This window comes from Muscardinus avellanarius (genome assembly GCF_963383645.1).
Source record: "Muscardinus avellanarius genome assembly, chromosome: 8".
Taxonomy (NCBI): Eukaryota; Metazoa; Chordata; class Mammalia; order Rodentia; family Gliridae; genus Muscardinus; species Muscardinus avellanarius.
In genome coordinates, this window is record NC_137794.1 from 12390109 (window position 1) to 12404090 (window position 13982).

Consider the following 13982-nt stretch of genomic DNA (forward strand, 5'->3'; position numbering starts at 1 on the left):
ATATGTATTTATACACAAATATCCTAGAGGATATTTTCAGTAGTAGCTTAATTTCTAAAGAAGAGCTAATGGTCAAGTCTTGGGAATAAATAGAAACACATACTAACCAGAGCTACATCCGAGTTACAAATATCATCTACAAATGCATTAAAGATACACAAGTTTCCTCCAGTAGAGTCAGAATCAACCCCATGTCTTCTTTCTCTAAATGTGACAATATCAAATTTAACATAAATATTTTGATTTAAGTTTCATAATCTGCTAAAATATGCTTATGATAAGCCAATAGATGGGATTCTATAAAATGATCAGCCGAATGCAATAGTACACTTAGTTGGGGCATATGCATGAACATTTAATATAAATGTGACCCTTGGAGGAGGCATGGAAAACACAGGAACAGAAGAAGAGTGGGACGTCCTGGAAGCCTGGTTTCCCCCCAGCTTACTGCTCACACAGAACATACCGTGGTTTCATGAGAGGATGTTTATGTCTACCTTACCTGCACTGTAGCTTCCAAAATGTGAATTATTCACCCTTATAAAGTATTTCTCCTCCTCTGTATTTTATACTAGCTACTTGTGTTTACCTCTACTCTCTGTTAATTACTACTTTCAGGGCCTGGCCCTGATAGTCACCACTGACTTAGTTATTTTAATGTTCTCCTCCACCTCAACTCTGGTCATTGTGGTAGGTTACTACTGTGCCTTCGAATTCTCTTCACCATAGTTCTTAAGCTGCACTCTAGCTCTGTCACACCAATAATCAAACTCTAAATTTGACATTGATTTGGATTTCTCCCTCTTTCAATTATAAGTGTTTATTATTCTACCCTCTTTCAAAAATGTCCCTACTTCATCTGTATATAAAGCTCCGGGACTTTCACCTTTGTTTCCTCTCAGTCTTTGAAACATCTCCTGAATTCGCATTGTCCACTGTAACAGGTGAACAGCTTCTTGTGACTCTTACTGTCTTTTCTTGTTTTTTTGTATTGCTTTCTTAGAATAAATACATCCTTATGAAATTTTACTGTGCAGATTTTCTTCCCTTTTTCTCTTATGATACTGGAAACGTTCCCCAGGGGCATTCTACCTTTGAGCCACACTCCTAGCCCTATTTTATTCTTTTATTTGGAAACAAGGTCTCACAGAAGTTGTGGAAGGCCTCATTGAGATGCTGAGGTGGGCCGTGAACCTGCTATCCTCCCGTCTCAGCCTCCCAAGTACTCGAGTTACAAGTGTGTCCCACCACGCCCATCTCTGCTGTGTGGTTGTTCTGTTTACACATTACACGATTTCATTTTCCTCAGAGAAAAAAAGAAATCACATAATCGTGTAAACTGGTATCCCAACAGATTAAAAAAATAAATGGTTCCCAATTTTTCTTTTTAATATACCCTGTTTCTGGTATTGCCAGACATTGTTCCTTCACCTCAACCTGCACACTTTAGTCTCCTTCATCATCCTATAAGAGAACCCTGATGCCTATTTAATGCAGCAGCAGAGCCTTCCATTGGGAATCTTTTTAAGCTAGAGATCAGTACTAGGAAAAAGCCATGTGAGAACTACGTTAGCAGGGACTATAGCTCACTCTCTTATAGTCCCAATTACTAACATTCAGTAAACATATTTCAAAGTATATTGGCTTTCATTCACCATTTAATCCACACATAATTTTTTTACCTTCCTATCTAAATCATTCTCATTAACATAAATACTTTGTTTTTCTCGCCTGAAAAAAAATCTCCCTCTTTTCCCTCTCTTTTTTCCAGGTCTTTTCATATTTCCTTCATCTTTTTAAAAATATACTTTCATTGGTGCATTGTTTACCTCATCATGAGGTTTGATGTGATGTAAGCACAGGTGCACACAGAACTTGGCATGATTCCCTCCAGCTGCCACCCCTTCCCCCGCCTGCACATGTTAGTGAGATTGGTCATGATAACTTCATGTATGTACACCGCAGGATTTTTTTGTGTGTGTGTGTGCGGTACTGGGGTTCCTGGAAGCCCTTCTACCTTCCGGGCTACACTCCCAGACCTATTTTTACATTTTTATTTGGAAACAGGGTCTCCTAAGCCAGCACGCGCGGCTGGCTTCGAACCTGTGCGATCCTCCTGTCTCTGCCTCCCAAACACGGGGATTACAAGCGTGCGGCACCACGCCCGGCAACACCGCAGGATTTGAATTGTCACCTTCACCAACCTTCTCTCCCCATTTCCCACCGTCCTCCCCTAATCTCCTTCCACTGTTCTATTGATCTTTCTCCTTGTTAATCTAAAGTCTCTTTCATTTCCTATTTTTTCTCTAGCTTCCACACATGAGGGGAAACATACCTCCTTTGATTTTCTGAGACTAGCTGGTCTCATTTTGCTCAATACTCTCTAGAAGCCAGGCATGGTGGAGCACGCTTGTAATCCCAGTACTTGGGAGGCTGACAGGAGGATTGCAGGTTGGCGGCCAGCCTCAGCAACGTAGTGAGAACCTGTTTCAAAATAAGAAGTAAAACAGGGCTGGGGCTGTGGCTCAGAGTTAGAATGCCCCTGGGTTCAACCCCCAGCACCAAATCATCATCATCATCATCATCATCATCATCATCATCATCATCATCTCTAATACAATCCATTTTCCTGTAAATTACATAATTTATTTCTTCTTTATAGATGAGTAAAATTCTATTGTGTGTATATCCCATGTTTTCTTTATCTATTCATGTGCTCATGAGCACTTGTTGGTTCTATAATGTGGCTATTTTGAATTGTGCTGCAATAAACATGTATATTCTGCGTCACTCTAATATTCTGAATTTATTATCTTTTGAAAGATATCAAGGAGTGGTACAGCTGGGTCATTTGGTGGTTTTATGTTTCATCTTTGGAGCGACATTCTTTCCGAGTGTTATCCTTATTTTCTGACTCCCATTTCCCTCCACAAGCTCCCTGTCACCCTCTCCTCCAGTTCTGTCACTGTACTTCCCCAAACAGAGAGCCGGTTCCTATCAAGCCTTCATAATCTCACCACCAAAGGCAACAGGAAACTCTAGGTCCTGAGGTCTCCGTCTTCTCACTGAGCCCTCTTGAACTTTCACTTCCCTTGAAAATTTTTCTTTCCTTGGCTTCTTGTTTTATTCCCTCTCTCTAGCAGACCCTTCCTGAGTTTTACTACTGCTTTATTTCTCCCTTCCCAGTCACTGCTTCAGTACCCCAAAGCTCAGCTCAGGCATCTCTACCGATTTCTCTCTTGCTGATCTACTAAGATCTCCAGAATTGAATTAAGTATTTCCAGAATTAAATATCATCTGACCTTGCTATGACTTTGGACCAAAACACATGTGCGTCTTTACTAATGCCGACACTAATCTAGTACCATAGTCTGGGTTACCGTCTAGAATTGAAAGATACCTCCTCTCAGTGTACACTCACTGTATAGATTTCACTTTCATATGCCACATATAAAATTTAGATTTCATACGTAGGCCTGGTGACTTGGTATGTTCACTTGGCTATCCAATAGACATTTCAGACTTAATTTATCTTAAAGCATGACTCCTGATAACTGCTGTCTCCGGCTAAAGCCTCTTCTTCCAGGAGCTCTTCCCATATTAGTTAATAAGAATAATGTCAACAAATCCTTTTAATTACTCAGGGAAAAAGCTACGGAGTCAACTTTGATTTTTTTTTCTTTACCTGCATTCCCACTACAAAATATGCAATATTTCCATATTTGAAATATGAAATATGAAAATACACCCAGAATCTGACATTTTTCCCATACTTGTCCATTGTCCTCCAAGATTTTCTGCCTCCTTATAAAAGCTTCTTAATTCCCCTTTCTGTCCTGATCTTTACTTCTCTTGGCAACACAAAAGCCAAGATTATCCTACTGACAATAAAACTCCTGACCAAACCCTTCAGTGATTTACTGTATCAGCCTGTGTAATAACCAAACTTTAAAAATAACCTAGAAAGCTCTGTCGTCTTGTCCCTGTTACTTGCTTTATTTCATCTTTTACTTTTCTATCCCTATCTCTCTTAAACTCTAAATAGTGACTTGCTTGTGGCTCCTCCAATCTTCAGACATATTTCTAACCCAGAACGTGTGAATTCACTGATTTTCTACTTTAATAGTTTTTCCCCAGGCATCCACAAGGCTCATTTCTTTGACTTTTGAAGACTGTACTCAAATATTCATGTCTTCAGAGCACCTTTTGTCAATTCCATTAGAATGACAAACCACCGACTCTGATATCTTTTTCCTGTATGTTTTACTCTTCCCCTTCTCACTTACTGCTGATTAAGATACATTAAACATTTCTCCTGTTGCAGATTTTTCCTCACCCCCATATAGGATGCTGTGGTGCACAACTAAGTTCCTTTGCAGGGAGTGCTGGGCGACAGCTCACACACTCTCTTTTGTAGGGGTTCACTTTATCTAATGCCGGTAGTAACAACACATCATAGACCTTCCCAGGCAGCAGCTCATATCCACAATAGATAGATGAGGAGTGCAATTCACCCGCTCTCTTACCTCAATGGACAATACTCTAGAAGGCCACCCCAGGTCCAAAGCTCTCTGTGAAAACAGCCAAGTTCTCTGGAGCAATTGTATTGCATTTCGACTTCTCCTTCCATCCGAATCAGTGTCCCTGTGCATAGCTTTTGTTCCTGAGTGCCCACCTCAATATACTTCTTGCATGTAAACCTTGGTCTCAGAGTCTGTTTCCAGGGAAACAGACAAGAGACACTTCTTAATTTAGAAAGTAAACTACTGGAGAGTGGTGAGTTTTGTCTTGTTTATTATTTTATCCCAGGGTTTGGAACATAGACTAGGACATAATAGGCACCAATGATAAGTGATTATCCCTTACCATATTTTACCTTTTTAATTTTTAAAACTCCCTAAGCAACCTCAGCAACTTAGTAAGACCCTGTTACTGAATAAAAAATAATATAGGAGCTGGGGCTATAGCTTGGAGGTAGAATGACCCTGGTTTCAAATCCTAGTACCAAAAAACCCCCAAAAAACAAAAACAAAGCTAAAACCCTAAATGATAGTAAGCTCCTTCAATGCAGATTTTTTAAAAAAAATATTACTTGTAGAACCCGGTGCATTGTAAATATCTCATAAGTATTTGTTCAATGAATGAATGAATGAATAAATAAAATTAACATTATACCAAAACCTTAAGACACGTTTCTCTTTCTTCTTAATTCCATTTGGACATAGTCATTGAGTTTTAAATTTCAATTTTTCAGAAGAAATAGAGGCTGAAGTGACAGAGTTAGAATGAGAAGTAAATAACTGTTTAACGACTTATTTTTGAGATTGAACTTAACTGCTCTTAAGTGCATCGTTTGAATACCAACCTGCAGTAATGTCTTGATTGGATCCATCCTCATAGTCTTCACTTAAGGTGGGAACTTGACCCGTTCGAGCATCAGGCATACAGCTGTTCTCAAATAAACTTTTCCGAATTTGAATGCAGTCTGTTTTCGAAGGGTCACTGCACTGACAACTCCATAACGCTGTTCCTTTCAGCCGTTCTCTTAAGGTCGCACACAGCTGTCTCCCGCCAGGCCTCTTGCATTGTTCTGTTTCTCTGCCACAGGTTTGCTTAAAATTCTCATAAATCAGACTGCAGCGCTCAGATTTCCGGCAGACATGTGCTGCCATGACACAATCACTCTCCTTCTGAGCCATTAATGATATATCTTTCTTATGAAGCCATTGTGTAATATTCGACTGTGAAGCCAACTGTGAGGACAGTGTTGATTCTTCTATGAATTAAAAAAATGACTAAAATCAAGTAAATTCACTTACCTACGATTCTGTTTGAAATGTAATATGTATATATGCATATGCATCTTTATGAATATTCCAATATTTATTATCTTTCAAAAATCAATGAAACGCTCTAAAGCACACGATGTACTTAAACAAACATATCAAAGTCAATCACTAAGCCAAGCATTGGAAGGAGGGATGGGGTTGGGATTGGGTAAGGGTTAACTGGGCAATGTGTGCATGTATGTCTCCACCATCTTTTATCCCATAAAGATGTATGACTACAATGTACCAGTAAAAATGATTCCAGCCATGTGTGGTGGCGCACGCTTGTAACCCCCACGCTTGGGTGGCAGAGACAGGAGGATTGGGCGGGTTCAAAACCAGCTGCGCTGGCTTAAGAGACCCTGTTTCCAAATTAAAAAAATATATATATAAAAAAATGGGTCTGCGAGTGTAGCTCAGAGGTAGAAAGGTTTCCAGGAACCCCAGTACCACCAAAAAAAAAAAAAAAAAAAGAAAAGAAAAAGATTCCAAAGGAGTTGTTACAAATAATATTGAATACTAAATTGAGATATAATATGCAATAATTTATCATATATAATGCACAATAACATAATATGCAATAACTCAAAATATTGAGCTATAATACACAGTAACTTAAAATGTTTACACTCAGTTTCTTTAGTGATATTTTGTCCTCTTCATTTACTTTCATCTTTTTACTGTGTTTTCATGATGATTGGGAGAAATCATACATAATTTAAAATATGTATAAGACAATCCACTATTTCTTATGTATTTCCATTTTCTCCTGCAATTGTGCCTTTACTAAGTGTTTACCCTTAAGAAACCTTTTTGGACAGGCATTTCCTAAGATTCCTATGCCCCATAAACTTTAATTCCATAAATATACTGTTTGTCTCTTTAAAGACTTTTACACACACATGTGCATGCACACACACATACACACAATTTGTGCATATTAAGGTTAGACTCTTTTTTTTTTTTTTGCTTTTGTTTTCTCAGGCTCACGTAGCAATATTCCTCTTTGGGTGGTTTTATTCTCTTCACTGAGAACACATGTTCTAAATAGACCCCATAAGCCCAGAATCACATAGATTTTATAAAAAGAAGATAAGAACAACTTCAGCCTCAGAGTCTGCGTGAGCCTGATGCTGGCTTCCAGAAGAACACTGTCTGCTTCTCGTATGTCTGTCTTCCTCTGAGCAGGTCGAGAAGACCTCACCGTACACTCAGAGTTCTACCTACAGAGGGCAGCTTGGCATGCAGGAAAGTATCTGGGTATTTTTGTTTTTTTGTTTTTACTTTTTTCTTTGTTAAATTTATTGTATGTTATTTATTTATTTATGTATTTATTTATTTATTTATTTATTTATTTATTTATTTATTTATTTGGTGGTACTGGGGGTGGAACACGGAGGCTTTCTACCTCTGGGCTATACTCCCAGACCTTTTTTATATTTTATTTTTGAAACAGGGTCTAGCTAAGGTGCTGAGAGCCTCACTAAGTAGCTGAGGCTGGATGCGAACCTGTGTGATCCTCTTGTCTCAGCCTCTCAAGCGCGGAGATTACAAGCGTGCGCCACCATGCCCAGCTCTCTTTGTTAAATTTAAAAAATCATTTTCTGGTAGACGAGTGTTCCTCACATGTCAGTTTTTCAAATGTTTCACATTTTTGCAAAGTTAAGACAACGGGACCAACTTTACACTGTGAATGTATATGTTGGAGCTGCAGCTTCACCCTGGAAAACACCGCGAACGCAGTCTCTGGAGCACAGGACGCTGGAGAAGGTGCCATTTACCTAACAACGAGCTGACAGTGAATGTTTATACTTTACACATCAGACTTCTCGATGAAAAGAGAGCATCCTCTGAATCCCGAATAATCGGTCCCGGCATGCTGGGAGAGGATGTATGCAAATGAATGTTGCCCTCCTATAACGAGCTCTGTTAAATTAGTAGTCATATATTTTGAAATATATTGGATTTCTCTAGTCTATTTTATAATTTATACATACAAAATATAACTATATATACCTACACATTTACATACAAAGTACAATATATTTTGTAAATATAGATGTTTAAATATATATACATAGATGTTACATATATATGGAATAAAACAGGTTAAATTAAATAATCTTGCTAAATGTCAGGATATTTTTGTGGGCTACTCAAGAGCAGGGATTGTCTTATCCAGTTTTATACTCCCAGAGTTTATATACTTAATATATATTAATTGAGTAGTGAATAACTTATTAATAGCTACATAATTTAGATACTCAAAATGTTTAACAAATTAAAATAATTATATTATATATTTAGTGATCATTTGCTAAATGTCAAGCATTATAGTGTGAGCTTTATAATATTAACAAAAACTCCAAAACTGATTATTTTCAAGACTAGAAATGTATATTTTCATTGGAGGAATATTTTGGTAATGAAAAGGAAAGAATGAGAGCCCATGCCTTGATTTATTCATTATGTATTTATTTTCTTTATTTTTTCGTACAGGGGATTGAATCCAAAGACATTCTACCAACCAGCTAAATAAAAAATCCCTTTTGTTTTTGTAATGGTGTTGGGGAGGAAACGCAAGGGAATTCTACCTCTGTGCTACACTCCTAGTCATATTTTATTTTTTATTGTAAAACAGGGTCTCACTAATTTGTAGAGAGAGGCGCTTGCTTCGCATCTGTGATTCTCCTAACTCAGCCTTTAAGTATCAGGACTGTAGGCATATGGCGCCATGCTCAGCTCACCTCAGCCCATTTTATATTTAATTAATTAACTAAATAATTATTGTGATACTGGGAAATAAAAAATATATGCCTCAGGTGCAATATTTCTAAAATATAACTCATTCCTTTGGTTCCCAACCTTGGATTTCTTTGCGTTTTGTCTCATCATAAAACAACCCCTTTGGATACTGTGCTTAGAACATTTTCTTCTCCTTATATCCAACTGCTTACCAGCTTTTACTGATTATAATTCATAAATATACTTTAAATATTTCTTCTCTTTATAATATCGAGCACCAGTGTGTTAGTGTGGGCATGTGGTATCTCTTCCAAATTATTTTGACCCTTTTAATTGATATCCCCGGCCTGTGTCTTCCTCTCCCTTCCCTTTTTCCTTGTACAAGACTGATTCTGCATTACTGTTTAAAATACCTAACAGATCCCCAGATTAAATGTCTAAAGTCTAAGTCATTAGAAAGATGTACGTTCTGCATTCCTCCTTTTTGTGAACTTCTGGTTTCTTTCTCTCAGTACCTCCTAATGCTTCTGTTTCCCAATCTCATTTAGCACAAGATCCGTCGTTCCTAGCTGTGCCCTGCTTCATTCTGGTTTTTGTCGAACATCCACTTTGTCTCTGATAAACTCAATTCAACCTAGAGCGCTAGTCTGCGGGTCCTCTGAAGACGTGTGTGTGTGTGTGTGTGTGTGTGTGTGTGTGTGTGTGTGTGTGTTTGCCTATTATGTAGAATAGGCACATCATACAAGTAATATTTGACAAATATCACTTTGAGACTTGAGAGCATACTAAAAATGTACCCTGATGACATTGGAATCAAGCTAGAAATCAATATGATCTTTCAAAATTAAGCAACAGCCTTCTAAATAAACCAGGAGTCAAAGGGGCAAGTCCCAAAGAAGAGAGGAAATTTTCTGATCTGATAAAAATTTGCAAACCACATATAAAATTTGTGAATAGAGCTAAGAAGTAAGGATACTCGGGGTATTAAATACTCCAATGAGAAAAGAAAACCTTAAATTAATGATCTAAGGTCTTAAGAAAATAGAAAGCTGGGCATGGTAGCACACACTTAAAATCCCAGCGCTTGCGAGGCTGAGACAGGAGATCACACAGGTTCGAAGTCAGGCTCGGCTACTTAGTGAGGCTCTCAGCAACTTAGTGAGACCCTATTTCCAAATAAAGTATAAAATAGGTCTGGGACTATAGCTCGAAGGTAGAAAAGCCCCTGGGTTTCACTCGCAGTACCACACACAAACAAAAAAAGAAAATAGAAAATGAAGATCAATTTCAAACCAAACGCACATGCACTGATACACACACGCGTGCGCACACACACAATAAAGGGCAAAATCAAGAGAGAGAGAAAGAGAGATGGCTCAAATTATAAAACGCTAAATGAAAGAGAAGACATCTCTACAACTCCTCCACACATTAAAATGAACAATTAAGGAATATAAGGTGCAACTTAGGGGAAGGATAGCAATCAAAACAAAGAGTTAATTAGGAACTCTCAAAGTAAAAATCGAACAGAAACCAAGCAAATGGAAGACATGAACACCAAAGTCTGCTCAGGAAGAAATAGTTCACTGGAATAGAACTGTAATAATTAGGCATATTGAATTTGTATGTTTGAACTCTAATGACCTGGGCGTGCACACATCAGTAATCCCAGTATTTTGGAGGTAGAGACAGAAGGATCATTGGTTTGAGGCCGGCCTCAGCAAACTAATGAGACTCAGAAACTCGGTGCAACCTGTTTTAAAATGAAAAATAGGCCTGGGGAATGTTCCTGGTCTCAATATCGAGAACCATAAAAAGAAAAGAAGAAGGCAAGAAGAAGGAGAAGGAGGAGGAGGAGGAGGAGGAGGAGGAGGAGGAGGAGGAGGAGGAGAGGAAGAGGAGGAAGGATAAGAAAGAAAACCACCAAACCCTCAAACAAAACACAAAATTTTCTAATGAAGAAAGACCTGCATATATTCAGTGGTTAATTATATCAACCACTGAAGGTAAAACGCCAGTTCTTTGAATACTATTTCAGTATATAGAGGAAAGGAACTTTCTTGTAGTTCATTTGGAAAGGCCACTGATACTAATCCCAATACCAAAGACATTGGAAGAAAAAGAACCACATTCTGCATGAACATTGACATAGCAATAGAATATTAGCAATTTAAATCCAGCAATATGTAAAAAGAATACTATGTCATGACTGAGTAGGATTTTGCTTTAGAATGAAGAGCTAGGTCACCAAGTATTACCTGATTCATGGATGCACTTTCTCCCGAGCAATGTGTTCACGGTACAGTGGAGGTCTTCAGCACAGAGACACTCTTTAAATTGGAAATTGCTCTCCACAAAGGACTGGATACTCAGGAGACAACGTGATGGATTATTTATCTCACAGGTGTCACCTGAATTTCACAATCAAACATATAACACTCCAGATATTAATCTTAACACAATTAAACATATCTGAATAATTATTTTGTGTGTGAGAATGTGTGTGTATGTGTGAGTGTGTGTGTATGGTACTTGTAATTAAGTCCAGGGGTGCTCTACCTCTTAGCTGTACCCCAAGCCCTAATTTATTTTTTATTTTGAAGCAAGGTCTCACTAAGTTGCTGAGGCTGGCCTCAAACCTGTGATCCTCCTGTCTCAGCCTCCCAAGTACTGGGATTACAAACATATGCCACCATGCCTGGCATACTTTCTGAGTAATTCTTTAGTATAATAAGATGATCTGGGATTGTGGAAAGTGCAGACAAGTGACTTTTGAATAAAAATTCCTATTTTTACTCTATTTGTTCCATAGGGTACTTAAAAAAATAGATTAAAATGTTCTGCATTTTAAAATAGTTTTTCCTCACATAAAATGTCAATTTTTGCTTTTTGGGAATATTCAAAGCTGCCTTTGTATGATGTGATCACAATGCTATATATATATATATTTTTTTTTTGTTTGTTTGTTTTGTTTTGTTTGGAAACAGGGTCTCTTACGCCAGCGCGGCTGGCTTCGAACCTGCGCGATCCTCCTGTCTCCGCCTCCCAAGCGCGGGGATTACAAGCGTGTGCCACCACGCCCAGCACAATGCTTTTTATTCTAAGATATTTTTCAGTTTAGCTACTTTATTAGCTATTGTCTTCTTAATCTGCTATTTCATTTTATGTGTCATTTGAGACTTTAGTAAAAACAAAAATAGGGATGGCTCTAATTTATTGTGAGAAATGAAGTTGTCCCAGTAATTAGAAAGTACTCAAAACATATTATTAAGTAAATAAATTTTCATAACTGCCAATATTTTATTTATTTTAATTTAATGATATATTCCTCTACCCAACAGTTTTCTTTTATTCATCTTTCTGAAGAAAAGTACTTGAGTTCATTTCATTTGTGCATTTGAAATTTCTATTTCAGCTTCATGCATGAAATAATTATGCAAATATTATTGCAAGTTACTGCAAATGACTTGCCATTTGTATATTAAGATACAGAAATAAGTTTTCATTTATGGTACAGGAAGTATGACATTTTAACAACACACTTGAAATCGCCTTGTAAAATATAGCAAAGAGTTTCATCATGAAAAGAAATTAAAAAATTTGTCATCCTCTATCCTCACCATAAAATGAGGGATCAATTTATGTCTTTGGAATTATTTTTCACTAATAGTAATAGTAATGTTGGATTAGATAACTATAACCTTCCGTCAAGTGTGAATGTTCCATGAACTTTCTCAAAGGCATAGTAAAAAAGGAAACCGTCCACCTTCCTGCACTCCATTCCCCAAGGTCTTGCTGCTGGGCAGAGGCCTGCTCGTCAAGTCTGCACTTGGCCATTGCTAGACCCCAGGTAAAAGGACAGGCCAGAGACCTGAGCAGTACAGAATCTAATCTTTGTGAAATGGATGGAGAACTAGAACAAGTCATGGAAGAGCACATTTTTAATTTCCCTTTTGTATTTCTCTTACTGATTCATAAGGTAAGAGGATTATATCTGTCATTATGTTAGAATAGTGCTCCTTTAAATAATTTGCTGAAAATTGTGTCTCATTGTATATAACCAGCCGGGGGCCTGGTGCAGGCCTGCAACCCAGCACTTGGGAGACTGAAATAGAAGGGTTTCAGGTTCAAGGCCAATCTCAGCAACTTAGTGAGACCTGGTTTCAAATAATAAAGATAAAGATAACATAGGTCTGGGATGTAGCTCAAAGGTAGAACATTCCTGGGTTTAATATCTAATAGAAAGAAAAAGAGAAAGGGAAAAGGAAGGAAGGAGTGAGTAGGGGAAGAAAGAAGAGAAAAAAAAGAAAAAAAGCCTCTCTTAGTTTCTAGTACTGTTTAAGAAATATTGAATCATACTTTTAACTCAGCACAAAGAAATGATGTGTGTGTGTTTTCAGCAGTCGTCTTACGTGCAGCAAGGCAGGCGTCCTGCACTCCCCTCCAGGCAAGTCCACACCCATTAGCATCACCCAAACAGCGCTCTCTTGAATATGCACAGTCCTTGCTTGGGGAAGTGGGTTCCTTCTCTGAGCTTAGCCCTATAGCTTGAAAAATAACAAAAACAAAATATCAGCTCACAAGATCACAGTTGTGTGGTAATTTTCCCCAAATTTAAGTAATTACAAGATCAGAATTATGGAAAATAAAACAGTGCATGTATGTCTCCACCATTTTGCATCCCATTAAGATATATGAATACAAGGCACTAATAAAAAATTACAAAAAAACATGGTAAAATTTTTATTTTTCTTTTCTTTTTTGGGGAGAGAGAGGTTACTGGGGATTGAACAAGGGGCCTTCTACTTCTGAGCTACACCCTTGGTCCCATTTTATTTTATTTTGAAACACTAAATTGCCGAAGAGCTCACGAAAGTGTTGAGATTCGCTTGGAATCTACAATCCTCTTGTCTCAGTTTCCCAAATACGAAAATTACAGGTGTGTTCCACTAAGCCCAGGTCTCGGTAAAATTATTTTAAGGCTGAGGTAACCTCTCCCATAGCTGCAAATGTGTATTTCTTCAATAAAAATTTTTTTGTGCATGTATACGTGGTACTGGGGATTAAATCGGGTGCATTCTACCTCTGAGCTATACCTCCAGCCCTATTTTATTTTTTATTTTGAAACAGGGGCTCACTGAGTTACTGAGTGTAGCCTCAAAACTGCTATCCTCCTCAGCCTCCCAAGTACTGGAATTACAAGTGTACACTACTGACACCGCTTCTTTATAAGATTCTTAAGTGAACAATTCATTTGCTCTTTCTGTATTCTCATCCTCTGTTAGGTAGTTAGCTAGATATTTGTAGACGGGGTCAGATGGGATGAACCTGAAGTTTACATACAGAGCCTGGCTCACCCCAACCCCCTTGGGTACGGTAATGGGACAGAGACGGAAGGCAGGGTCACCG

At 38.0% G+C, this 13982-nt stretch overlaps 1 protein-coding gene across 1 annotated transcript in view; it reads right to left on the reverse strand.

The window, feature by feature from the left end:
- GFRAL (GDNF family receptor alpha like) overlaps positions 1-12410 on the reverse strand; it is a gene marked incomplete at both ends in the record, with an annotated part of 68877 nt that extends 56467 nt beyond the window's left edge. Inside the window, 2 exons of the mRNA XM_080700066.1 lie at positions 10832-10984; positions 12275-12410. Of these exons, the coding sequence (XP_080556192.1) occupies positions 10832-10984; positions 12275-12410 (289 nt within the window). The remainder of the gene's footprint in view (positions 1-10831; positions 10985-12274) is intronic.
- Positions 12411-13982: the final 1572 nt, after the last annotated feature.